The following is a 27,298-nucleotide window of genomic DNA, read 5'->3' on the forward strand; positions in this document are numbered from 1 at the left end:
CTTGAAAATTCATAAATCTCCACAAACATCAATCTCTAATCCAACCTCCATTTTATTATCCTAAATATTAAGAAGTCAGGTACAAGAAAATGGTACACAGTATACAGAACAGAAGGGACAAGTAGTATTTCATTTGGAAGAAATTCAATAACCAATTTTCTTCAAGATTCTTAAAACATAAACATAGTAAACACAAAGTTTTAATTTAAGAATATAGAGCTTTCAGGTTTTTCTCTTGGCCATGACAAAATCACAAACATTGCATTTCTCTACAATAAATTTCAACTCTGTACCAAATGTAATATTTACAAAAAGTGCCTAGCACAATACCTAACACATGGTAGGAACTAAATAAATTCTTATCCCTTTCTCCATTTCCCTTTTCTACCCTACCACACTTGCACTTGTAAAACTAGATTCCATTTTCCAAATCCTGTTGATATATCATGCAAGTGGCCCCGGTTCTGGGAATGCTTCTCATGGAATCATGTTATAGGATAGTATTACCAACATTTCCAAACTTCCTATAAAACAAAGATCTAAAAGTGATTTCTGAAAAAGATTCTCATGACACTCTTATAAGGTATGTGTCTATATGTAGGTATGTATATATGTACATGTGTATTTGTTTTTCAGTTGTGTCTGACTCTTCCTCACCTGTTTGGGATTTTCTTGACAAAAACAGTGACTTGTTCAGGATCACAGAGCATCTGAAACCATATTTGAACTCAAGAAGTCTTCCTGACTTCAGGCCCAGTCCCATAGGCACTTTGCCATCTAGCTGCCATGTGTGTATACACATATATACATGTGTCTGTGTGTGTGTGTGTGTGTATCAGGATTTGGTTACAATTGGGAAAGAAATATCTTTCAAATAACCAGGTAGAGGTAAATTCTTTAAAAATGTTAATTCTTATGAATATACTGTACACCCACAAAATGTTTTCAATTTTAAAACTAAGATGAAATTAACAAGGCAAAATAAAGCTTTAAATTAAATCTCAAGAAAATTTCTTCTAAGAGGTGTATCTACACATAATCATTTTAAAGACCCAGCTCAAAAGACAAACTACTGAAAAAGTGATAACCTTAAAAGCAAAGACCATTTCTAATTAAGTTTTGTATCTCTACAGTCAAATTATCCAGTATGTTAGGCAAGGCCATTTTCCTCTATGAACTTATATCGTTATTTGTCAAAAGGGAACAATAATTATATCCTTATTTCATTCCAAAAGTATAAGTTGTTCTAAAAATGAACTACTATCTTCCTTAGTACGTAATCCCATTTCTCCATTCATAGAGAGTAATTTAAAAATGTTTATTGAAATAATATTTTCTAATAGTGAAAAAAATTGTAGTGAAATTCTAGCCCATTCAAAAGATTTTCTGTAGATTTCTGAACCTTCTCTCAAGTCTCCCATCTTCTAGCTCAGATGATCAGTGAAACAAAATCATAAATTTAAAATTTTTGAAAATTGAAATGTCAAATTATTAAAGCTGAAACTACAAATCAAGTATACTTTACATTTTGCAGAGCGAAGTAGTCTTGGAAAAGTCTAAATAGCATTTTCAACTTTTAAAATTATGTGGCTTTATAGCATTTTTCACAAAGATGCTGCAAAACAGTCATTCAACAAGGCCTGCCTCTGACATATACTAAAATGTATTAAAATGGGTAAATCATTGAATTTCTCAGTATCCCCTGGCAATTCCCTAGAACTGTAAGTTAAAGAAAAGACATTTCTTCTCCAAAATAGTAGAAGGATATTCCACAATAGAAATTTACACACCACACTTATGAAAACACAGGTATGAATAAAAAAATATTCCTGTAAACTAAATACTCACAAACAACTGAAATGTAATAAATTTGAAATAATTTAGTTTCAAAAGAAGTATCTCGCAGGAGAAGCTCACTAGCATAGGATAAAAAGCTTAACATTTGCCTCCTGGGTTAATTTGTTTTATCAGATTTTTACAGAACATAATTGCTATATTGCAGGAGGCATAACCAATCAATCAACAAGCATTTATTAAATGTCTACTATGTAGCAGGCAATGGGATTACAAAGACAAAATGGTCCCTGCCCTCAAATAGCTTACATTCTATCAGGGAAAACATACACATTTAAGTAGATATAAAATATATACATAGTAAATATAAAATAAATGGGATGGGGATGAGAGGAGAAAGATACTGGGAGAATCAGTAAAGGCCTCATGTAGGAGGTGGCACTTGAGTTAAGCACTGAAATGAAATTAAGGATTAAGAGGGAAAGGTGAAGAGAGAATGCATTCCAGCAATGAGGAAGCAAAGCCAGGGGAAAATGAGATGCATTGTCCTATATGAAGAGCAGCTAGGCTAGAGTGTATAGAGGTGAATAATGTAATATAGATGGAAAAGTAGGCTGGAGCTAGATTTAAAAGATCCAGAATTTTCATTTTATCTTAAGAGTATGAAATAGGGAATTAATGGAACTATATGAGCAGGAGAGTGACATGATCAGATTGTGCTTTAGGAATATCACTTTGGCAAGTTGTGTAGAGGACAGATGAGGGTAAGAATTTTGAAGAAGGGAGATTAATTAGGAGATTACTGCAATATGACTTAACACTCAAATCACTTCTCTCAGACTAGGGGTCAACAAGATGTATCATCCTACCAGTATATACTGCACCATAAGTATATAGAAATAACGAGGAGCTTTAGCATTTAACAAGAATCAAAAATCAATTTTACTTCTACTAAACTTACTGTACATACACGTTTTTACTTTTGGCACATCCATGGAGAATACATATATCTGAACTTAAAAAAAAACTTACTCAAATTATTTTAATACAAAACTTTAAAAGTCAGCTGGGGTCACGTGAATAAGAATGCTCCAGTTTATCATTGAGAAAAATCACAACTATCCATGTACAATACTAATGAAAAAAAAAACTAGGTTAAAGAACTGCCATGACAAAAAACGTATTGCCAAGACAAAGTAAAAAGAATCATATCTAGGACACATTCAATGTCTTTTATGAATTGTGGATTTCTAGCAAATGCTTTGTTTCTTATTGGTTATATAATCATATTGATGATAAAAATATCTGATTTGTTTGAATTAATTATAATCTCCAGGCATAGCTAATTTAGTATTCATTTCCAAAGTATGTGATTCAGTAATTCAAATAAGTAATATTTATTCTCAAATGGAAATAAATTAAAATATATTAAAAATATCACATGGGTACAATTATCTTCTTTACTCAAGCGAAATGTTTATACATATTTTAATCTATATCTATGTATGTGTATATATGTATGTGTATACCAATATATGTATATATGTATCTTACATATGTTGGTATATACACATACATATTTTACATATATACAGGCATATAAATATATAATGCATATATATGTATATATACCTGTGTGTGTACAAAAAAATCCATTTTAATATAACCCTGCATATTCCTTTGGTGGCACAAGTAGGCTGCAGCATATTCCCAATAATGACTTGTGCTCAAGAATTTGTATAAAAGATATTAAAGGATTAAAAAGGGAGATTGGTCAAAAATATAGCAAGAGTGAGAAATAATAGATGGACAATGCAAGTACTGCAATGTTATCCAGAAATTAAAAAAAAAAAGATGACAATTGGTGTGTTAGGCTGAATTTTTATGGAAGATTGATGAAAGATAAAGCCAATCAAAAGGACAAAAAAGTGTGGAGGAGTTTTCTTTTGGATAAGTGGAGAAAATACTCATACAGAAGTAAATGATATGCTGAATAATTTCTCTAAAGGCAATTGTCTTTTTTTCATATTTCATATAAGTAATATATTACTCATTTACAATTTCAACCAGATAAGTTCAACCAGCTATTTGGGTTAGAAAAAGTGGTAGAATTTATAAAGGTAATCAAAATATTTATCCTAAAGATTAATTACACTTGCATTCATCTGCAGGGCAATAATCCTCAAAAGTGATTCTAAAAAGAATTGAGACTGGAAAAGTCTCAGATTTTTTTTTTCTAACTGTCTCCAAGATAAGAGTGCAAGTAAAATATGGCTGCTGCTCTTGTGTGAAGCACTAATACTGGAAATTCAATCAAATATCTGAAAAATACTGACCATTGAGTTCTTTCTGCTCCTTAGTCAGGAGACAGTTAATTAACATCAACCAAGTACCTGTGTGCATAATACTCTATAAAGCACCAAATCGGCTGGCTATGAAAATCATCTAATATTTTGGTATATGATGTTTAAGGCAGAATAGAACTCCATCAACCTTTCCATTAACTCCCACAACTTTTAAGAATACGCATTACAAAAACACAGTATGCCAATAGATCATAAAAAGCAACATACAAAGAGGGAATGCAGAATTACAAAGGAATATTTTTGCAGAACTCAAGATAATGGTTATAATATTTAAGACTCCAAAGCAAGTGTGTATTACTACTAATCATAGTCTATTTTGACTTTTGTGATGACATCAAGGTTTGCCCTTTCCCCACTACTTCTCCCATGAACAGAGGTCAAGTGCTTTTTGAGGGCAGATTTGTGCTTAAAGTCCATGTCACAACAATGGCACTTATAGGGCCGGTCTCCACTGTGAATGTTCAAGTGGTCCTGAAGAGTGCTCTTGGCAGTAAATGTCTTTAAACACACAGAACATTGAAATGGTCTTATGCCCATATGTCCTCGAATATGCCTGTTAAGATTTTTCTTCTGTGTAAATGTTTTTCCACACTGCAAACACAAGAACAGTTTGTGCATTTTCAGATGGCGCAGATAGTTTTCAAGATGAAGAAATCCTCGTGGACACTTGGGACACTGGTGCCGCCAGGAATAACCTTCTTCTAGACTTTGAAGTCCATTTGTTATACCAATGTTTCCTTCTGCACTTTCACCAATAAATCCCTGAAAATGATTCCCAGGGACTTCTGTCATCCTGCTTTCCACTGTAGAATTAATCAGTGAATGCTGAGTTTCTGGAAAATATATATTTGTTTTTGAAGAGGTACAAGGCTGTGAAAACTGTTCACTTTCTACAGTGGGCACATTGATGGAATCCATTCTGAAGATACAAATTTCATCATCTTTATATCCTATTTCAACTGCTGAAATCTCTGATGTTTTCATATCTTTTTTGTCCAATAACAATCCCTGTATGGTCGGTTGCAAAGCATTATCTTTTTCTTGCTTAACTTCGATATCCAAGTTTACAGGGCTATCTTCAGAAATCTCAATTATTTCGCAGTCTCTATCCAAATTTTCATCTTCATCCTTTAGTTCTGGATAAGAAGAATGGCATATCTCAGCACTCTGACTGTTGTTCTTCATTGAAGAATCTATTTCCAAATACTTAGACAAAGCTTCTGTGCACTTCTCCACTATATGTACCATCTGAAGGTAACTTGCAGCAGTCAAATATTTCAAAAGCTCTTTCCTTTTAACTTCCAATGCACCAGTATAACAAGAGAGCAGTAACTTTCTGCCAATCTCTGCGCTCTGCAAGATGGTGATTCTGACCTGCTTTGACTGGTTGAGTAAAAACTGATCTCTCATGAAAGTAGAACAAGCAGCAAAAATCACCTTGTGTCCCTGGAATTCCGTGTCATTGATATAGATGGATACATCGCAAAATAAATTCTGCTGTCTCAAGAGGTTCATTTTCTGTAGGACAGCATCACCTTGCTGCTCAAATTGGAAGTGCAGGACATCAGATTCAGCAGCCATGGTCACACTTATTAAGAAAAACAAAACATAAATGTTATATAGTGGGAGATGTAGCTCCAACTTAAAGATTGCTTTAAATCACTACAGTTTAAAAAGAATCATTGTTAGAACTCAGATCTAGATGTGGCATTTGTTTTAGTACTACCTTGCCATGTGACCTTGGACAAGTTGTAGAATCATACATTTTTACAAATGGGGTAAAGGACTTTTGCAATCATAAAGTCCAATAGTCCCACCAGAAGTCCAAAACACAATATTCATGAAAGACAGGCACTGTAAAGACCTGACTGAAAAGTGATTAGCCAGCCTGCTCTTGAACATTTTCCAGTAAACAGCTTACTAACTCAGATACAATCCATTCCACTGTTAGACAATTGTCAATTTCTTTCTTAATCTCAAACCTACTTCCCTAAAAATTACACTCACAAGTCTTACTTCCCATTTTGTCTTTTGGAGTCTAGCAGAAATCTAATCCCTCTTCAAAAATACCTAACAAATATGTGAAAAAAGAATTCAACCCTCCCCCAAATCTGCTCTTATCTGGGTAAACCATCTCTCCTTGGACATTTCACCTCTCCAGTCTTCACTTTATTCACTAGTAAGAAAGGGTTGGACTAGATGATAAAGTGCAGAAGATACCATGCAAACCCGAAATTCATTCAGGAAAGGATGTGAAGTTGACAACTAGTTCACTTCCTTAAAAAGTCAAAACCAAATGAATCCCTGGAGTTTTAACATTCTGTCCAATCAAGTTAGAGAGGTAGGGCGATACCGTGAATTAAGCACTAGACTGAGAGTTAAGTGACCTGGTTAGAAATATGGTTCTTAACGTCACTGGTTTAATCACCATAAACAAATCTTTGTAAAACTCTCTGGGTCTGTTTCCTTATGTAACAAATAAGGGAGTTGGAACGTAAGGTCCCTTCCAGATATAAAAGACTATGAAAAGCTTCTTTGAGCCCCTCGACTCCAAAATATATCAAAAGCATGATCGACAATCCCTCCCGGCCTTCCCTATCCTCAAAAAGGTGTGGAGGGAAGAGCTGTGGTTATCATATCGACTCTTCCCCCCCCCTTGCTAAGGTGTCTATTTCTAGGGCCTCTCCCTCCTTCTCTGGCTCCTTATCTCCAAACCCCAGCAACGGGGAACTAGGGAAAGCCTCTGGTCCAGATCCTGACCTCTGCCCACCGTCAGCTCCGAGCTGACCCGAACGTGGCCACTGTACACACTCACGCGTTCCGTCCACGGTCCCGCGGGAAACTGCGCCCTCCAAGGTGAGGCCCCTCGGGCAACAGTAGCAGCGGCAGCAGAGGCAACGACTGCCCAGAACGGAAGCTTCGCCCAGGTTAGGACAAAACCCTTCCGGGGTAAGTCGGCTTCACCCCCAGCTGGCCGCTCCACCCGTTTCAGTAGCGACGCCGGCGGCCTTAGCAGGACAGGGAGATCAGCCACGAACCGGAAGCACATCCCGGCGGCCATCCTACCCACCTCAAAGACTGACCTGCACGCTACCCAGACTGGCTCCGCCCTCCTTCCGGCGAACCCCCGGAAGTCACTGGGTAAAGGGGCGTTTTATCTCGCCCTTCTTTCCCCTCTCCTCTGCTGTTAGGGGAAATCCTACTAGAGGTAGTTGATTTGTACCTGGAAGAATGGTATTCCCTGCACTGTGATAAACAAAGTTGTTTTCAGAAGTTGTCAAGAGTCCGGAGGTTTGGGTTTCAAATGAGTGCCCTCACTGAATTTTTAATTTTCTTATCTAAAAAGTTATAATCTAGTTCAAGACCTTTACAGACGAAGAAACTGAGCCGCAGAAAGTGTAATAAGCTTTCTGAGGGCCCCTTCCAATTATAACGTTTCATATTCCAACATTCGGTGTGAAGCAGAAGATCTAAAAAAGCATTTTTCTTTGGAGTCAGAAATCTTTTTGAGATGATAAAAGCTATATTGGAGGAGCTGTGGGAAAGTAGATAATGCAGTTTTTGGTGAAGTTGCGCATTGATCCAACTGTTCTCAAAAACAATTTGGAATAATGCCCCAATAGTTACAAACTCTGACCCAATGATAACCATTAATAGCCATATATTCCAAACAGATCATATAAAGAGGAATAGGACCCAGAGCTGCTCTTCTTGTAGTTACAAAGAACTATAAAATAAGAGGATGCCCATCTACTGAGGAAAGGTTGAACAAATATGGGCAAATGAATGCAATGGAATACTACTGTGCTAAAAAAGTTTCAGAAGGATAGTTTCAAAAAGAAGGGAAAATCCTGGGAAGACTTGCATGAATTAATGAAGAGTGAAATAAGCAAAACCAGGACAATTTACAAAATAACAAAAACATGATAGTCAAACAATTTTGAAAGACAAGACCTCTAATCAATGCAATTACCAACTGCAATTCCTAGAAACCAATGATGATGCATTCTACCTATCCCCTGACAGAAAGGGATGGATACCAGATGTTGAAATATGAAACTTCATATGAAATATGATGATATTTGGGCATAGCTAGTGTAGGAATTATTTTGCTTTAACTATGAATATTTTAAAGCACTGTTTTTTTTTTCCATATAGGGGAAATAGGTGAGCAATGAATGTTCAAAAAAATGGTTGAGATAAAATATAGAAATCCTCAGTTGCAGTCCTAGCTATGATACTGACTAGGTACATGAACCTGAGTAGGTCACTTCACCAGAATGCACTAGATTCCTCATAAAGTCCAAAATACCATCAAGTCTCTTCAATAAGATCTATAATCAATTTTTAAAATAACATAAAAATACACACAGAAAAAAATGAATGCTTGTTTGCAAAATTATGACAATCATTTACTTAGATGGGCAGCTCACTAAATTGGTGCATTCATATATGCATTTTAGATGCTATAAATTGATGAACTAGACCACAGTTAAGCCGGAAATGAATAGATTGTATTTTATTCTGAAGTTTTGGACAATTTTTTTAACAGTTCCAAATTAATCTTGACAGAAAAACACTTCTCTTCAATACCAATATCTTCCTAGTGATACTATGTAGCTAAAGATCATATAACAACCCAACTGCAAAAAAAAAACAAAAACTCAAAATTGTGAGCCCAAGGACAAAAGAGAGTGCAAACCAAGTGCATATCAATAATGACTGGAAAAAGAAGTGAAATGAAAGGTTATCTTTTACTAGAGTAGCACTCGGTCTATCCTTTTATTTTCTTTTACTGTTGTTACACCTTCCACCAATACCCAATTGTACTATATAGATCTAGATAATGAAGTACCCCAAAGGTAGACAGCAGTACCTCCACTGAAACAAGAAAACAGGACTAAAAGGGAGATCAAGTCCAAAAAAACAAGATTATAAAATTGGAGATTGGGAGAAACTTAAGACATACAATCCCAAATCATAGAGATCCCATTTAGATCATTATGACTCTTCCCCAACTCAGGGTTACTCAGCTCCAAAGTATATTAAAAAAAAAAAATTACAAGTATGATGTGGTTGTACCTCTGACCTAGCAAGGACATCAACTATTGTGGATTACAATTAACAGGCCCTTGGAAAAGTCTTTTGTGAGAGATGCTCAAAAAGGCACAGGGTTAGGTGCATGAGAGGTGTAGAGGGTTCACAATTTGCTATTTAACAAATGCAAAGTATCACCTGGGTTTGATTTTGCATTATATGTCCTTGACCCCTCTATCTTTTGATGTTTCTCAGTAAAGATATAGTCAGAGATTATTTTGTTTATTCTGAAGCAAATCTGGAAACGGAAGCTCTCCAACTGGTATCCAATAAAAATGCTAAACAATTTAAAGCCTGAATTCTCAAATCTTTTTTGTGTGCATCACAAACCTCTTTGGAAGTTAGGTAAAGCTTATGAACACCTTCTTAGAATAAAGTTTTGAAATCTTAAAATACACATAACTACAATCAATTATATTTAAAGTTGTTCATTCCAAATTAAGGACCCTGAAAAGGAGGATCTCCCTAAATTGAGTAGGATTATATTGATGAGAATACCCACACCAATCAGGGTCAACAGCTTCATCAAAGTATTTAAATAGTTAATTCACTGTTATAGCATATTAAAAAAAATTGGGGGTCCCAATCTATAAATGTACTACATATCCCAATTTTTTTTTATCATTCAGAGATTTAATAAGTCTACTCATTTTACCTTGATCCAAGTTGCAAATAAGAATGTTTAATAAAATGGGGCCACGGGGAACCCTTTCATCTGCTCCTCTATAGACCTTTATCATTGTAGGGGGAATTCAACCAGTTCCAAACCCACCGAATTATACAACCATCCAACTGTGTTCCCTAAACTACAATCCAAATGATTTATTCCTCCCCACAGCATTAGCCTTTTGCAGATACTTAATAATGGTACTTCTCCTTTCCAGGCCTTAGCTTCCCCTCTTGAATAGAATGATCTAGAACAATGATGCCAAACTCAAAACATAAACAGAAGTTACTAATATTTACATAAGAATCCCTGCCTGCAGCAAATTGGCCTAATGTTAAAATGTAATGTTATCTATGCTTTATTATATTTTAAATTTTGCTACACTTCTCAATTACATTTTAATCTAGTTCAGCTGCAGGCCACATGCCTGGTTACACATTAGACACCTCTACTCAAGATCATCCCTAAACCCCATGATCTATCACTATCAGATTGTAAGTTCCTCAAGAAGTAGACTTGCATTTTCATCTTTGGATCTCTCAGCAAAGAGGGAAGACAGTTAAGCATATCAGATGCTTAGGGTATGTAATTTCCTATAACTTCCCCAATTTGGTCACTAACACCTTCAAATTTGTAACTTGAATTCATAATTATTTCCCCTTTTTGGCTGTGCCTCCATTAAATTTAACAGATTAGAGTGAATCTTGGGTTCTCAAAGGCTATATGTTCAATAGATTACAAACTCTGGATGACCTACCAAACAGAAAGATTGGAAGAATAGACTAAAGTATAAAGAAATCAGTGTCAAAGGACTAGCCACGAGATGAAGGTTTTAATAAAAAATAAATTATCAAGACTATCTATAGAGGATTATTAGAGGGAAAGTACTACTTATTCCAAATGCAATTCTAGTTCTTTTAAATTATTTCCTAAATGTTATCTGTGAATTTGACCACGCCATGAGCTTAATTCATAATTAGCTCCCTTATTTAACAGTGAATAAGAACAGTAGCTAATTTATAATCTATAACTAACCTCTGAACTAATAATTCAGACTAGAAACTTGATAACTTTTCTAGCAAGTGAATGTCTTGAACTTTGTCCTAAAAGTTCAAAAACCATCCTATACATAAAGAATGTAAGACTTACCTCTACTGGCATTCAAGAATTTCAGAAGAAAATGGGAGAATGAAACAAACCATTGACACCAAGGTTTTAGTTGTCACACTTTTATTAAGGAAACTTCCTCATAATAGGTGAAGAGGTAGTTCATAGTCAGTATGTGTAACATACAACAAGTTTAGGACAGCTGTTCATTAGCTGAAAGTAGACAATGGAAGAAGGTACTTTGCTATGTATCTGACAGTAGTGAAAATGTGAAAATGGTCTCAAAGGAATGCCCTATTTATATAACTCCTAAAGAAAAAAATTTTTAAGGAATTAAACTCATATTTGATTTACCTTTCTAGATGTTAGTCACTTCAACTAAGTGCTTGGGGTTTAATTTTTTTTTTTTTTATTTAAACTGCAGTGCTAAACTTAACAGGATTCCTTCTTCCTTTTTGTGCTTTATACTGTTACAACATCAAAGATCTGTAAAATTCTAATGCCGAGTGAATTTTAAAAATTAAGTCTTTCTACCACAAGAATTTCAAATAGTATTCTATGTTATTCAGTAGTCTGGTCAAATTTCAATACCAGCTAGGAAACCTACATACTTGAAAAAAAATCAAGTTCTAGCTAAAATAGCAATTTTTCTTAAATACAGCTTCAATGAACTTCATTAAGAAAATCTCACAAAAATGAAAGGGGCTTCCTCTCCATTTAAAATTGGAAGAGAGTTCAGTCATTTTAGTGATTCATATTTGCAGAGAAGTACAAGCTAAAGGTTTTCCTAGGAAGAAATAATGACAGTAAATGAAGCCAAAGTCTCAGGATATTTATATTTAAGTGCTCTTAATAATCCAAGGCAGTTTTCTTCATTTATTCTTTGTTCTAAAGTCTGAGACCACATGAGGCAACTGTGGTATAACAGAGAAAAGACTGGCCTGTGTAGGAGTCAAGATATGGATTTTAGTACCTATCAATAAGTCTGCCACTGAGAAGCTTTGAGATGTAGAAAGTCCCAGTTCAGCCACTAATAAGCCAAATAACATTGGCAAATTACCTTCTAGGGCCTCAGTTTACTCCTCTGAAAAATGAGGGGGCTAAACTAGCCCTAACATTCTATGTTATATGATAAGAATCCAAAAAGTCTAGTACTCTTTAAAAGCACTAAATCTAGCTTTGAACTCCTATCTATTTATTTCGTCAACCCAATAAGAAAAAGACATCAAAAGAAATGAGAGCATAGCTCTTGACTATGCCATGTAATTTTCCTATGTCATACAATAATACTCAAAGCAAACATAAAACACAATGGTTTAAATATCCTGTTATAACTTCTCTTTGTTGCATAGCATTTGTACCTTCATTTATACTTTGTAAATTAGATATTGTCAGGGAGCATTCATATCACAATCTACTTATTAACCAGGTTTAAGTGCTTACTGGCTCTACCTCTCAACATATTTTGCATTTAAGTTGTCTAGCAAATAGCATGGGAAAGTAACTTTTAAACAATATTGATCGATATAATGCTTCAAATTAGAATTACAAAAAAACCAACATCCAATATACCAGCCATAAAGATTTCCTCTCAGAGCATTTAATTTTCCTAACATGCACTCAAAAAAAGAAGAAATATTTTTTAAACTTGATGAAAATTAACCCAATCTAATTTAGAAACAGTGTTTGGGTTTACTCCCCATTGATTCCCTCTCACCCTATATACTTATTAATTTGCCAAAGGGAAGAACGATAGAGTAAACCAGCCCACAAGCCACTGAGCAAATTAATCTCAATCACTAATTTAGAAGAGCAGAACCTTGTTTAAAACCCTCCTTTTCCAACCAGAAAAGTTTCTAAATGGGAAAGAATCTCTATTTGATAGTCAGCTAGTCAGTACTGGGCTGTTTCTTAGCTTGAAATCCAGCAGTGATTTAAAGAGGGAACATAAAACCCCCATGAAATATTAGCATGTCATATTTTAACTTGAATATCAAATATTTTAGTTATTAATAAAGTCTTAAGGAACATGTGGAATAAAAGCTTTCCTTTAAATGACATTGGGTAAGTCATCTCCCACCCTGGATATCAGTTTTCTCATTTGTAAAATGAGGAATTAGACTAGTTTACCTCTAAGGACCCTTCCAATTCTAACATTCTATGATTCTATGACTATCTAAATCTAACTCAGATGTCATACAAAATCTAAGACTCCAAAATTTTATTCAAGAGGCAGAGGGGAAAAAAAAAAACATATCTATACAAATGGATTGACTTGGTGTTAGTGTATTACAAGTGTGAAGATAGATTAGATACCTTTAAGAGAAAAACCTTTTTATGGTATGAATCTCTTATCACTGAGGATTTTCCAATCATTTTAGGTATGGAAGTGCACTATGACTACAGAGAGCATACTTATAACTTAGGGAGATTTCAGAGTTAGCTCTACAAAATATTGGACTGCACTTTTCTTATCAAATTCATTATGAATGTGGCTCACCTGACACAAAGTAAATTGACTACCAAGTAGTTTCCCCCGCCCCCCCCAAGATCATCATTCTTCAAAACATTCATTAAGAATGTCATTTGTTTTCCTAGTTTTAAGAAAATCAACAAACAAGTCACAAGGTTATTAGATACATCTGGCCTTTTCATGTAATATTCTAATTGAAAAACCTAAGGTTTCTACTGTTACACAGAACGCTGTCCTTTATATGTGATTATAATGATAACAATGGTGATTTTTACTTGTGCAGGCAGATGTGGCTAAAAAAAATCTATATATATGACCTGATCCAGGTGAATAACTTAAGAGAATGGAAATCAAGTATTAATACTGTTTAAAAGTATATAAAATGAACCAAATATACTTCAGATAAACTTCAAGATGGACAAATGGAATTTGTGGAGGAAATAAGATGTTTAACAAAAACAGATGAATTTAATCATTGAGCAGCCCATGGTTCATTCTTTCTGAGGCCAAGGGTAAAATATTAAGTCTTTTTTTTATATCAGCCACTTTTGTTTGCAATCTACAGTGTTATTCATTTCTCCTAACATAGCATCTATTAGTGGAAAGTAGTTGAGGTTAATTTGTTGTTACCATGCCCCACAAAAAAATGGGATCAGTCAGAAACACGAGTCAATGTGATCCACCTCCAGTGAATTAATTCTCAAGAAAGAAAAACGGATAATTATGGGGAAAAAATTCATCACCAAAAACAGGGTGTAGTAAAAACACCTTGAAGTGGAAGCTTACCAGGTGCTTTCATTGAGTCCCAACTGTATACACCAGTCAAGTTAACCAAAATGTTCCCCCCCCCAGTCTCCCCTAAGATACAGACTTAACTGTTCTTCATGCTCTCTTGGTCAACCATTAGTTATGTGTATAACTGTACTTAATTAACACAGGTACCATCGCTCCGTATAGTCAGTACAGCCTGGGCCAGTTTACCTGCATCTAATACCTGGGATGCATCAGGTGGCTGCTGGCACCCTTTAGTTTCTGTAACTGTGGTACAAGCAAAAGAATCAAAATCCACCGTGAGGTCTTGTACATTTCTTTCATTAGCATTATCAAAGCTGTTTTTACCATGCAACTGCTTCAGGTGTTTTCTCAAAACTGGTTTATGTGCAAAAACCATGTCACAATAGTTACATTTATGGGGTTTATCTCCACTATGAAGGTTAAGGTGATCCTGTAAGGAGCATTTCTGAGAGAAGGTTTTCCCACAAATTTTACACTGGAAAGGTTTGATGCCTGCATGTACTCGCATGTGTCGGTGGAGGTTGCCTTTCTGAGTGAAAGTCTTCCCGCAGAGTAAACACATAAAAAGTTTATGCATCTTTAAGTGGTTGGCATAGTTCTCTAGATGACGGAACACCCTGGTACACTTTGGGCACTGGTGATGCCACTGAAGGCCTTTGTCTACTCCACGATTATTAGGACCAAACAAGTCTTTAGAGGCCATAATGATGTTATCACTACCTGCATAAGAAAGGGCATAATTGTGGAGGTGGTTTTGTTCAATTTCATTTACTCTGTTTTCCACAGTTGAATTAATTAGAGAGTGCTGGGGTTCTGAGGAATGTAAAGCAGTTGGTTCAGAAGAAATAAATTGATTTTGATCTTTTTTATTCCTAACTTCTGAAACTTCCCCAATTGATTCTACTTTAACAATCTGAATATCACTGTCCTCCATGTCCATACTATCTTCAGAGGGCTGAATACAGGGGGAGTCCTGCTCCTGTGAATCTCTGTCATCTACCTGCTGTTCTTTTGACTCTGAAGAATCACTTTGCTGTTCACATTCCTCTTTGCCCTCCAAGGGTTGCTTGGGCTTTATAAACTTCCAAAGGGCCTGTGTACACCGTTCTACAATGTGGCTCATTTGAAGAAAGCTGGCAGCTGTCAAATAATTTACCAGTTCCATCTCAGGAAATTCCAGAATGCCACTATAACAGGATAGCAGCAATTGTCTCCCCACTTCTGAACTCTGCAATATGGAAATCTTTATTTCTCTGGAATCATTCAGTAAGAACTGGTCTCTTAGGAAGGGTGAGCCTGCAGCAAACACAATTTTATGCCCCTGAACCTCAATATCATCTATATGAACTGCGACGTCGCAAAACTTATTTTCTTCTCTTAACTTGTTCATTTTTTGTAACATTGAATCTCCATAATTTTCAAACTTGAAGCGAAGGAGATCTGATCTTTCAGACATTGTGGCAGACCTAAAGGGTGGAAATGTAGAGATGTTGAGATAGGAAAAAAAGTCAAAGATGTAAGAAACCTGGGCTTCATATGAAAATTTTATTTTTTACCTATTTGCTTTTAAGGAAATGTTCCTAGAAAGAAGATAGTTTTCCAAGATAACTGAAAAATTATCCTTCATCAATAATGTCAAAAGTACGTAAAAATAGATAAGCAAATAGGCCAACATTTCTCTTTTGTCAACACTTAATAGTACATGAGTCAATCCAAAGACATTTTTCCTATCTTCAAATAAAACTTCCACCAGGTTTTAATAACAAGTTGGAATGTACCCAAACAATCTATAATAAGTTATTTATCTACTGAGAAAGATTTTACTTGGAACTAAGAACCATAACTCAGGGTTATCCTGTTCTCCTAAAAGTAGGCCAAACATTTACTTCTCATAGGAAGAAAAAAAAAAACTCATTGATTTACCACCTAAAATATTATATACAACTTGTTTCCTCCTCCCTGGAGAGACAAGGTGACAGGAATGTAAAAGAACAGAAACATGAAAAAAGGAAGAAGACAAAAATGAATTAAAGGATTTTTTATGAAAATGATGATGCCAATAATAGAGAAACTGGGGATAAGAAGAAAATAGACTGAGACTATATCTATGGTATCCCCAAAGTCTCAGTGGAGTTTAAAGCTTTTAATAGCAATTCTCTGCTGTGTTGAAAGAATAGCAAGTGGGCCAGTTAGATCACTCAAGAGCTGGCTTTTAGATTTGTACCACGTTCTTCATGATGGCAAAAAATTGGAAAATGAGGGGATGCCCCTCACTTGGGAATGGCTACACAAATTGTGGTATCTGGTGGTGGTGGAATACTATTGTGCTGAAAGGAATAATGAACTAGAGGAATTCCATGTGAACTAGAATGATCTCCAGGAAGTGATGCAGAGTGAAAGGAGCAGAACCAGGAGAACCTCATACACAGAGACAGATACACCGTGGTACAATCGAATGTAATGGACTTCTCTACTATCAGAAATGCAATAATCTAGGACAATTCTGAGGGACTTATGAGAAAGAACACTATCCACATCCAGATAAAGAACTGTGAAAGTAGAAACAGAAGAAAAATAACTGCTTGATCACATGGGTGATTGATCACATGGAATGATTAGGGATGTAGACTCCAAGCAATAACCCTAATGCAAATATTAATAATATGGAAATAGGTCTTATATGTAAATGTGGGGGGTTGGGAGGAGAGGGAAAGAACATGAATCATGTAATCATGGAAAAATATTCTAAATTATTTAATTAAATGAAAATTTTCAATTAAAAAAAGAGTTGGCTTTGATAATGAACTTTTTAAAACTCCACTGAGATTTTTGACACCATATATAATATACATGTAAACTTAAAAAAGATTATATAAAAGTTTATCTAATAACTTGCAAACAATATAAGTGACAAATATTCACATTCAGATATCAGAAGATGTCAGATGGTATGGAAGAGAAAATATAGCATTTATGACAAAGAGAACTGTTTACAAAATCTCTCAATTCTATCAAGGCAATGACAACTTATGATGGAAAAAAATCCCAAAATGAGCATGAGAAATCATCTCTCATATACTTTTAAGTTTTAAATATTTCATTAAGTTAACATGTATATTGTAGAAACATTTAACATTCCAATTTAGCACTAGAAGTTATAGAGCAACAATAATTTTAAATGGCAAAAATAAAACTAACACTCCTTTTGAGAGTTCACTTGTTCCAGACTCCATTAGCTCATTGTCTAGCCCAAACCAATATTTCCCTCTATGTAATCGTTAGGGAAATCTAATTGCTGCAAATCATTCAAATACTGTAGGTTGAACATTCTTGGGAACTAGATAAAAAGGGCCAATTTCCCTCTAATGGTTTAAGATGAAAAGTAGGAAAATTATCTCATTTGGTTTATATTCATTGCTTTTATGAAAATTATCTACTTAAATGTAAATATTGCAAAGATGATCTACTTTGAAAGTTTAGAGAAATCTGACTGACACAATGACCAAATATATTTCTAGAAGGCTCATGACAAAACAAGCTATCCATATCCAACTCCCAAAAGAGAGGTTATAGACTTAAAGTATACATTAGGATTTTTTTTTTTGGAAGATGGGAGAATATAGCCAATGCAGTAATTTGTTTTGCTTGCCTATAGGTTCTGTAATAAAAGATTTTGTTTTCTTGCTTTCTCATTAAGTGGAGAGGGGAAAGAATGATATGTAGAGAAAAAACAGATCCTCATTTTTTTTTAAAACTTAAATAAATAAATAAAAGTATACCTTTCTTAAAAAAAAAGTTAATTATCTGAAATAACCCCCCAAAAAAGCAAATATGTTGACTATAGCTTTAGTGCAATTTAAATTCAGTTATATGAGGGTACACAGTAGATGAAAATGCACAAAGACAATTGTCATTCTCAGTCACGGAGACACTACTACTCTCTAAGTATTAGTCTAGAGAGAAGCTTCCCCAGGCCTTTTCTTTTCTTTTTTTTTAAACCCTTACCTTCTATCTTGGAACCAATAGTGGGGCTGGGTAATGGGGGTTAAGTGACTTGCCCAGGGTCACACAGCTGGGAAGTGTCTGAGGTCAAATTTGAACCTAGGACCTCCCATCTCTAGGCCTTGCTCTCAATACACTGAGCTACCTAGCTGCCCTGGCCCAGGCCTTTCCTAGCAAACACTGAACCAACTTTTGTATTAAATCTAATCCATTCATTCATTCATTCATTCATCAGAAATTTTAAAAATACTTTTGAATGCTGAGCACTGAACTAGACACTGGGAATACAAATACAAAAATAAAGCAGTACCTGTCCTAAAATTGCTTATGTGCCAAGGAAGGAAAGTGGGCCTTGGCTCAACATACACAGAAAAATAAAAAAATCAAATTCTCTCAAATGGAGGCAGAATTTGCTTCTAGTAGAAGACAGTACTTGAATTGATCTAGGAAAGAGGCTAGGATCTCTAAGGAACAGGGGTGAATTGGTACTGCATTCCAGGCATAAAGATAATCTATGCAAAGAGATTTCAGTGTTGTCTGAAGAACAGCAAGTAGGTCAAACTGGTTAGAAAATTGAGTGCATGTGGGAAAGTATTAGAAAATAAACCTGGAAAGGTGGACTAGTGCCAGATTGTGAAGTTTTTATAAGTAAAATAAAAAAGTTCCCACAGGTAAGATGGAACCATTGCAGATGAGCTGGGAAGTGAAACTGTCAAACCTGTGTTTTAGGAATATCACATTGGAATCTCTGTAGAGGACAGATTATGGTGATGGCTGGTGGAGTATAGGGAATGTTGACAAATGTAAGAGATATTGTCTAAATTTGTGAAATGCACTTAATAATTCTTAAAAGGTGACTAAAAAGGATACTACCACCCTTAGGTAACTGGAAAGGTAATGGTATCCTCAAAAGAAAAATGAGGAAAAAGGGAGGGTGGAGGAATGTGTGTTGGGGCAGGTATCAAATAATTATTTCTATTTAAGACAAATTGAGTTTGTTTTAACTAAATGACACCTAGTTGGAGATAACAAACAAGTAGTTGGTGATGTGGGACTGTACTTAAAGAGAGAAACTATGAGTAAGTACATAGAGCTGAGAATTTTATGTAGAGAGGCTAGCTGATGAGATTACTGAGTGGTGGTATAAAGAAGAGGATACAGGCCAAAACCCTAGCACCCACACACACATATATTATTCTGAAAAGGGATATAGTTCAATCATCATCAGTTAACAAAGGAGCCTTAGAAAAAAACAATCAAATAGGTAGGAAGAAATCCAGGAGAGAGCTGTGTCATTAAAACCCAAGGAGGAAAATAGAGTCAAGTGTCAAATGCTACAATAAAATCAAGAGGGATCAAGCCTGAGAAAAGCTTTCAGATTTTATGATTAAGAAATCATTGGGATATTAAATTCAGATTAATAATTCATACTATTTCATGATAAGTTTCAAATAAACACATAACAAATATAAAAAGTCACATCATAAACAGATTAGTGTTGTAAAGAAGATACCCTTCACAAATATGGATGAAGATATCTATAGTAAAAGAGGGATAGAGAGAATTACAGCATATAATTTTGATTATATAAATTTGAAAAGTTTCTGCACAAACAAAATGATTGCCATTAAAATTAGAAAGGATATACTGTTGTATCAAGCACATCATAAAAAGACTTGGGTTTTTAATCTATAAAGGGAACCATGGACATGAGATAGGGAAAGGAGAAAAAGTAGAAGTGCAAAGAAAAACACACAGGTAGGTGTTGAAAGTAGCCTGAAGCCTCTTCAACCAGGAGTTCAAGGCTTGTTCCTTTATTTGCAAATAGACCAATTAGGTTAGGAACAGATCTTGATAAGAATTACAATGGATCATTCAAAGTTACAACTTCTGTTTCAACAAAGATAATACAAAAACTGTAGATGTAAGACTTTTCTTCCTAATTTCCATGATTCTAAAAATATGTTACAATAGACATATATGATTTCCTGGAAAGTATGAGGTAGCATGGGCTTTACTGAGCTTCCTATACAATGTATTTTATCTATAGTGTCCCTTTCCTGCCTTGAGAGTTGTGTGCTTATGTAGATAACAAGAGCCACTTGCTATGTGGCTTTTGGAAAGAGGAGAGATAAAAAATCAGCTTACTCTGAAGATTTTGGGAGGTTAGGAGGATGCATTTCTTTTGAGAAGGAGTTAAATTAAGTATGTTTCCTGTTTTGAGAATTTAATACCAAATCAATTACTTTATTGAAGGTTTCAGTGCATATTAGTCCTGTGAATTTCAAATATGACCATAACAAGAAAATTGCCTTTGCAATTAAATTTTGCTTTCACTGTCCCTCAACCTTTGCCTTTAGGATCAATTTTGACCATATTTTTATAATCTCAGGATTCGTCAGTTCTGATAACTTCAATATACTTAAATATACTTAACTGGGGAAAAAAATCTTTAAAGCAAGTTAATCAGAAATCTAAGATATAAGAAACTAATTAAAATATATGGGAAAAGAACTATTCCCTTGGAGATAAAATGTCAAAGAATATGAAAACACAAAGTTATCAAAGAAAGAAATCTAAGTTATCAACAGGAATATAAAATTTTCCAAGTCATACTAAGGGTTGCAAATTAAAATAATTCTGAGGTTCTACCTTATATTCAATAGTTTGACAAAAAAAAAAAACCAAAAAAAGGAGATAATTGTCTGAGGAGTTATGGAAGGACACACAAAAATACTGTTGGCGGTACTGGCTTGGGCATTGTAGCCCCAGAAACTCAGGCAAACTATTATCTGGGAAATTCCTTTGCTCCCTTACATCCTCCTGACTCCTAACCCAAAACATCTGATAACTACTATAAATCCCTGAAAGGATTATCCTCCTTTGATTTGAGATGGACAGAGATGCACCTCCAGGCTATATCTCAATAACATTGGGCTATATCTTAGACATCCATCTGTTCCCTAAACTAAAGAATCTTTTATGAGGGTCATTCCCTATGTCTCCAGGCAGACCCTGGTCAGATGGCATCACTCCTCACTGTTGTAAAGAGTATATAATCCCCAGAATTGATGGGGGGGGGGGGGGGAGAGAGAACCACAGCTTTTCCATCCATGCTGTCCTCCCAAGGAGTAGCCTTCCATCTAGCTGTTCCACCTGTATTATCCTCCTGATCATTCTCAACATTACTTTCTAAACTAATAAATTTCTCTTTTTATTTTTAAGCTAAGTTTCAGAGTCTTGCATTCTTGAAAGGTAGCCTTCCTGAACCCTGGAGGGGGGGGTCACCTCTGCACCCCACAACAGGACTATGAATTGGTTCAGTCATTCTGGAAAGCAATTGGGAATTATGCCCCCAAAGACATTAAACTTTCCATTTCCTTTGACCCAATGATACTATACTATGCTATGCTAGGCTTATACCCTAAGGAGATCAAAGAAGGAAAGGGTACTCTTTATTGCAGCAAAGAACTAGAAAAAGGATAAAGAAGAGGTGGAGCAGCCCTGGCACCTATCAATTAGGGAACAGATAAAAAATTATGACATATGAATGTAATAGAATATTATTCATTCCATAGTGCCTGACTTGAAGAGAAATGAAGATTAGAACAGACTCAGTGGGGAATAGAAAAAAGAATTACAAGTACTGGTATAAAGTAATAAGGATCCAGGTCAGATTGCATAACATAAAACTGGAGTGAACTCAACCAATACAATTGTGATTTTCTCCAGCAGCATTCATATAAGTGTACAGGAACTGAAAAGGTAGATGGTGGAAGTAGTACACAATTAGGATTTGGAAATGCAGAGATTTGACACGGAGGTAAGGGACTTAATAAACAACAGTATAAAATAGTTAACTATAGGGGTTAAGATTCTGAAGAGAAGGAAGTCAAGCTAGAGAAGGAATGACTGTCTTAAAAAGCAAGGAGGGGGGACACCTGGGTAGCTCAGTGGATTAAGAGCCAGGCCTAGAAATAGGAGGTCCTGGATTCAAATGTACCCTCAGACACTTCCCAGCTGTGTGATCCTGGGCAAATCTCTTGACCCCCACTGCCTAGCCCTTACCACTCTTCTGCCTTGGAACCAATACACAGTATTGATTCCAAGACAGAAGGTAAGGGTTTAAAAAAAAACAAAACAAGGAGGGTTGGAATGACCAAACGTTGCAATGAAGATTGACATGAGAATTAAAAGGGGTAAGGAATAAGAAGAGACTGAAGAACAGTTAATTGGATAAAAGTTAGTTAATTGGATAAAAGAATTTTAAAGTTCTGCATTGTGGAGATAGAAGCACCTGTGTGTGTATTAGGACCAAGGGTATGACCGCCTCTATGTGTGGCTACGGTAGAGTTAAGGTGAAATTTATAGTAATTGAGGATATGGATGAACTAGAAAGCAAGGGAAGGGTATTTGGGGGAACATTTTCACTTTTTTGTTTATATATGTTGTCTGCCCTATAGAACAGCAATGGGTACATTAGATACTCAAAAATACTTGTTAATTCATTTCAACAATTATTATATATCTAATATTTTCAAGGCCTACATTAAAGTCATACTCTAATAGCAAATTGTGGTATGCAAATGACACTGACTTCTCAAAGGCTACTGAATAAAAGAACCTAAACTCAGGTGGGTTTAATTTTAGAAAAGTTTAGAAAAAGTTAATTACTTACCAGTCTCCATACCAATTCATGAATACTATCTTACTAAATCTTACTAAAAATTATAATCCATCAGTGTAACAAGTATTTGAGACAGTATGATAGAGAGAGAATGTCATAAAATTTGTTTTCGATAACCAGGCTTTAGAATTGTAATGAAACTTAAAGAAAATCTACTCCAACCCTACTCCACACCCAGTTATGTTTGTGCTGGGGCAGGGGGGGATAGGAAAGGAAGGGAGGGGAGGAAATGAGGTCCTGGGTGGTTAAGTGTCTTGTTCAAAGTTACAGAATTAGTGACCAAGTTGGGATGAGAATTGAAGCCCAAGTTCCAGGAGAAGACTCTTTTTCATCCCAGCATTGTTTCCCAGAAGAAAGGAGTACCTAGAACAAAATCACCTCATTGTTTACTGTGAAAAACAGAATATTAGCCTGCAGTAATTAAAAAAATACTCAAGGATACAAGCCTGGTAAAAATTCTACCACATGCTAGACAACATTCTGCACATAAAGTTAGGATTCATTTAAAGTTCATTAAATGTCTAATTCCTAACATGCTGTAATACTAATATCCAAAGGCCAGAACTTTTGGCCAATTAAGAAGCAAAGGGTTTAACAGATGATGGAATTTTAACAAACATTGTACCAAACTAGTTCCCTGGAAAGGAAAATTAATTATTTTTAGAAGAGAATGGAATCTTTCTTCTCCAAATTAAAGGAAAGGGTGGAGGAAGTTTGGAAATAAGGAATCTAGATCAGTTTCTTTTTCTATTGAAAGCCTCACTGGCTAAAAGTTAATAATGGAGTGACTTAAACACCAAAACTGATGAGAAGACATAGATGTGATTAACAGAGCAACCTTGTTATATGTCTCTAATTTACAAACTTTGCAGTGACATTAGGGCCAATTTTCACGTGTGCCTAAAATAAAAATAATTCCCTTGTTTTTTTTTTTTTCAAAATCTCTCCTCAACCAAATGTCCTATCCATTACAAACAACAACAAAAAATGTTTTTAATCCAATATCCAACAAGATGTGATTTGGAATCTTGGCCTTTGATTTCTTAAGTAATATAGATGAATAAGCAAAAAGACAGAGAGTGTTCATTCCTGAAACAATTAATGTCATAAGAGGAAGGTTCATTTTTTATACTTCTACTGTATTCCTCATGTAGTAGAGATCTTTTAAAAAAAGATTAAGTGGCTAGATACTTGACTGTATTTTCAAAACAGGAAACTAGACTGAAAAAGCAACAGATTTGGAGTCAGTGGACCTAGAGTCAAATCTTGCATTGTTACTAGTTGTGCCATTTCATGGCTTTGTGTTTCAGTTTCCTCATCTGTAAAATAAGAGGTTTCAACTAAATGACAAAGTTGCTTCCAAGTCTAAATCCTATGATTTTAAATATTACATTTCCCATTAAGGAATAATATGCAAAATAGATTACATATCTATTTTGTATTAATTTTCTTTCTCCTTTAAAAAAAAAACTTTTATCTTCTTTCATAGTATCAAATCTGAGAGAAGAGCAGCAATCAGGATTAAGTGACTTGCCCAAGGTCACACAGCTAGGATGAGTCTGAGGGCAAATTTGAACGCAGCTCCTCCTAACTCTAAGCCTGGAACTTTATCCACTGTGCTATCTAGCTGCCTTTGATTAACAGTTTTGAAATGACTTTTCTTGTGTAGTGTTTTATTTGCTTACTAGAACAACTTTGAGATATTAACACACATTTTGCAGATAAGGAAACTGATTCTCAAAAAACTGACTTGACTTGTCCAAGGTCACAAGGGTGTTTTTAACTATCATTAGAATTAGAAACTCACAATCTTTTGACAATCCAACTTCTGTATAGTTTCTTTAAAAGTTAGAATGTTTTATTTTCTTAAATATAACTATTATTGTAATATTCTCCACTTCAGGTAATTGTCAGACTTTAGAATTACATTTCTCTAAAATTTATTGCCAACAATATTGAAAATGTTCATTTATGGCAAAAAAAAAAAAGAGAGAATGATTTAAAAGAGCCCAAAGAACTTCCTAGAAAAGCATTTACTTCCTTCTATTTGGTCAACATTATCTTCCTGGCTCAAGCTCCAGTCTCTCAGACCTCTGCCTTTCTCCTTCAAATCCTATTCCTGTATACAGTTAAAGACATTATACAGTTGCTTCATTTTACAGATCAGAAAACTTAAGGCCCAAGGTGATATTAAGTGTCGACCAAGGTCACACAATTAATTACCGAGCAGGCATTAAATCTCATTCCTCTGACTCCAAATCCAGCATATTCTCCAGAGTACCAGTTTATATTCTAGTTTAAATGTTGTTATAGGCAACTTCTTTCCAAGACTGACTCCTCCTAATCGAATACTCCCTTTTATACTCCTCCCCACTACTGGAATTGCCCCACTACTGCTGTTACAGAACCAACAGTACAGTAAGAATTCCTCTTCTGCCTAACTATAACAGCCACATGGCAACACACCCACTAAGAAATTTTATGCAAATTTCAAAATATTCAACCTTTAAGTAAGAAATGGAAAACCGATGTCTTTGAAAGACAATTTGACTACATCTTGTTACTACTATGAATATATATTTATACTACTATAAATAATAATTTATAAAGATAACCTTTCCCCAATGTAGTAACCTTTCCCCAATGTAGTAACAAAAGATCCATTCTCCACCCTCAAAACTTTTGATGCTTACTGTAGTTCAGAACTATATTCGAACAAGTGTGACGGAGATTCAAGTGTAATCTACCTCCTTCCCAACCACAGCTAATTACAAACAACAAGAGAGAGCATCAAGAATATTAAAACTTAAGATTTGGCTTTCATATTTGTATGAAAAGGGTTGTTACATCTGCTAGGATGAAAATGATGTCACCCTAACCCACCGCTACTACCCATTGCCGCTGCTGCAGCCCACCCAGAAGATCTTTCTTAAACCCTGGAGCCTAGGAGCTGTTAAGTTTGGCACTTTCCAGGGGCCACCAGTCCCTCCGGGTAGTAATCTCTCTCCCTGGTCTCTAAGGGGAAACCCCACTCTAAAAGGCAATCTAGACTGGCAAATATACTCGCCACCTTCGTCACCTGCTAAAACTGAGGGCTGTGGCTTGATTTGCTCCCAGAGATGGAATTGGGAGGGCGGAGGGAGGGCGGGAGAGAGGGGGCGGTACCTCACCGGAACTTGGGACCGGTGTCTGGAGGGGCTGGAAAAAGTCTGTCGACAGAGGTTTCGGGGAGAGGCAGTGCCGGCGGGCAGGAGCCCTTTCAGCACCTCTAGGGTCAGTGTAGCCTCCCCGCCGGATCCCGGAGAGCGCTAAATTGCTTTTCGCACAGAATTAAATAGGAGGAAATGCCTAGACCAAGGGGGGAGCCTAGGAGGTAGGGCTGCGTGGGAAGGAGGCCGACCCAGCGTCTAGCCCTTGAGGCCACCTGGGGCTTGTCAGTCCTGGGCCCTTAGCCCAGTCCCCAGCCTTGTCTAAAATCCCACCTAGGGACCTTGCAAGGAAGGGAGCAGCCGAGGTGGCCAAATAGGGACCCCCTCGGCCCCGCCCCACGCCTGGCCCCGCCCTATGCCCACGCCCCCCCCTCGCCCAGTCCCGCACTTACCAACCTGGAGTAGCGGAGGCTGGGATCCCGCACAGCCTGGAGCTCCGGCCCCTCGGGGGCTCGGGGGGGAAAGGGAGGGGGAGGGGACTGCAGCCAAAGGGGGGAGGGGATACCAGCCGGAAGCGGAAGGGAAGCCTTTGAACTCCCGAGAATGCTTCCAGGTTTTAGTGACGGGTATCTCCAGCCAATCCACGGACGCTAAATGACATTTGTGTTAGCTGAGATTGAGCCTGTGGTCAATGCTTGCTTTGCTCCTGCTGATAGGGATCTCCTCAACCCCAGGTCCTTGGGAGGAAGCTGTACACATTCCTCCACTGCTTGCCTACTAGGTTCGCCACCTCCTAAAAGTGCTCCTGCCTCCCTCCCTAGATGGGCTTCAAGTCCTTTCTCCCTTCACTTTTACTCTTCCAATTTTCAGTCGCTCATCCTTCCTCCGGACCACTCCCATTCTAAGCTTACTTTTATCCCGTTTTCTTCCCTGCCCCAGATAGGTATCAAGAACTTGCATTTGTGTTCTGATTGTTTTTTTGCTTCATAAAGGTTTGTTGATTCTGGCTAGGTTTGGCAATGGAAATCCATCCCCACTGAACCAATGTGTAGCTTACTATCTACTTTGAATCTCCTTCTCCAACACCCCACCCCCGACCCTCAACCACCTGTCTTCCTACTTTTTCTATCCTTTCCAGGTCCAATGTCAGTGTTATGGCTC

The 27,298-nt window shown here is 36.2% G+C and overlaps 2 protein-coding genes across 4 annotated transcripts in view; one reads left to right on the plus strand and one right to left on the minus strand.

The window, feature by feature from the left end:
• Window positions 1-34: 34 nt before the first annotated feature.
• Window positions 35-26,708, minus strand: LOC100017775 (zinc finger and BTB domain-containing protein 26). Of its 3 annotated transcripts, none has more exons than XM_056812112.1 (3): window positions 26,590-26,708; window positions 6,921-15,765; window positions 35-5,748 (listed from the first exon to the last, which is right to left on the minus strand). In XM_056812112.1, the coding sequence occupies exon 2, from the start codon at window positions 15,753-15,755 to the stop codon at window positions 14,430-14,432; it is 1,326 nt and encodes a 441-aa protein (XP_056668090.1). In that variant the 5' UTR covers window positions 15,756-15,765; window positions 26,590-26,708; the 3' UTR covers window positions 35-5,748; window positions 6,921-14,429. The 3 variants fall into 3 exon arrangements, with proteins under 3 accessions (XP_056668090.1, XP_056668091.1, XP_001371223.1); XM_056812113.1 differs by having other exon boundaries at window positions 26,594-26,700; XM_001371186.4 differs by lacking the exon at window positions 26,590-26,708 and having other exon boundaries at window positions 6,976-7,273.
• Window positions 26,152-27,298, plus strand: part of RABGAP1 (RAB GTPase activating protein 1) — a 226,560-nt gene continuing 225,413 nt past the window's right edge. Inside the window, exon 1 of the mRNA XM_016430690.2 lies at window positions 26,152-26,261. The gene's annotated coding sequence lies outside the window, so the exon portion shown is untranslated. The remainder of the gene's footprint in view (window positions 26,262-27,298) is intronic.

This window comes from Monodelphis domestica, chromosome 1 (genome assembly GCF_027887165.1).
Source record: "Monodelphis domestica isolate mMonDom1 chromosome 1, mMonDom1.pri, whole genome shotgun sequence".
NCBI lineage: Eukaryota > Metazoa > Chordata > Mammalia > Didelphimorphia > Didelphidae > Monodelphis > Monodelphis domestica.

Bases quoted from the DNA above. Each gene is read 5' to 3' on its own strand.
- LOC100017775 (XM_056812112.1), bottom strand. From the start codon at position 15,755: ATGTCTGAAAGATCAGATCTCCTTCGCTTCAAGTTTGAAAATTATGGA.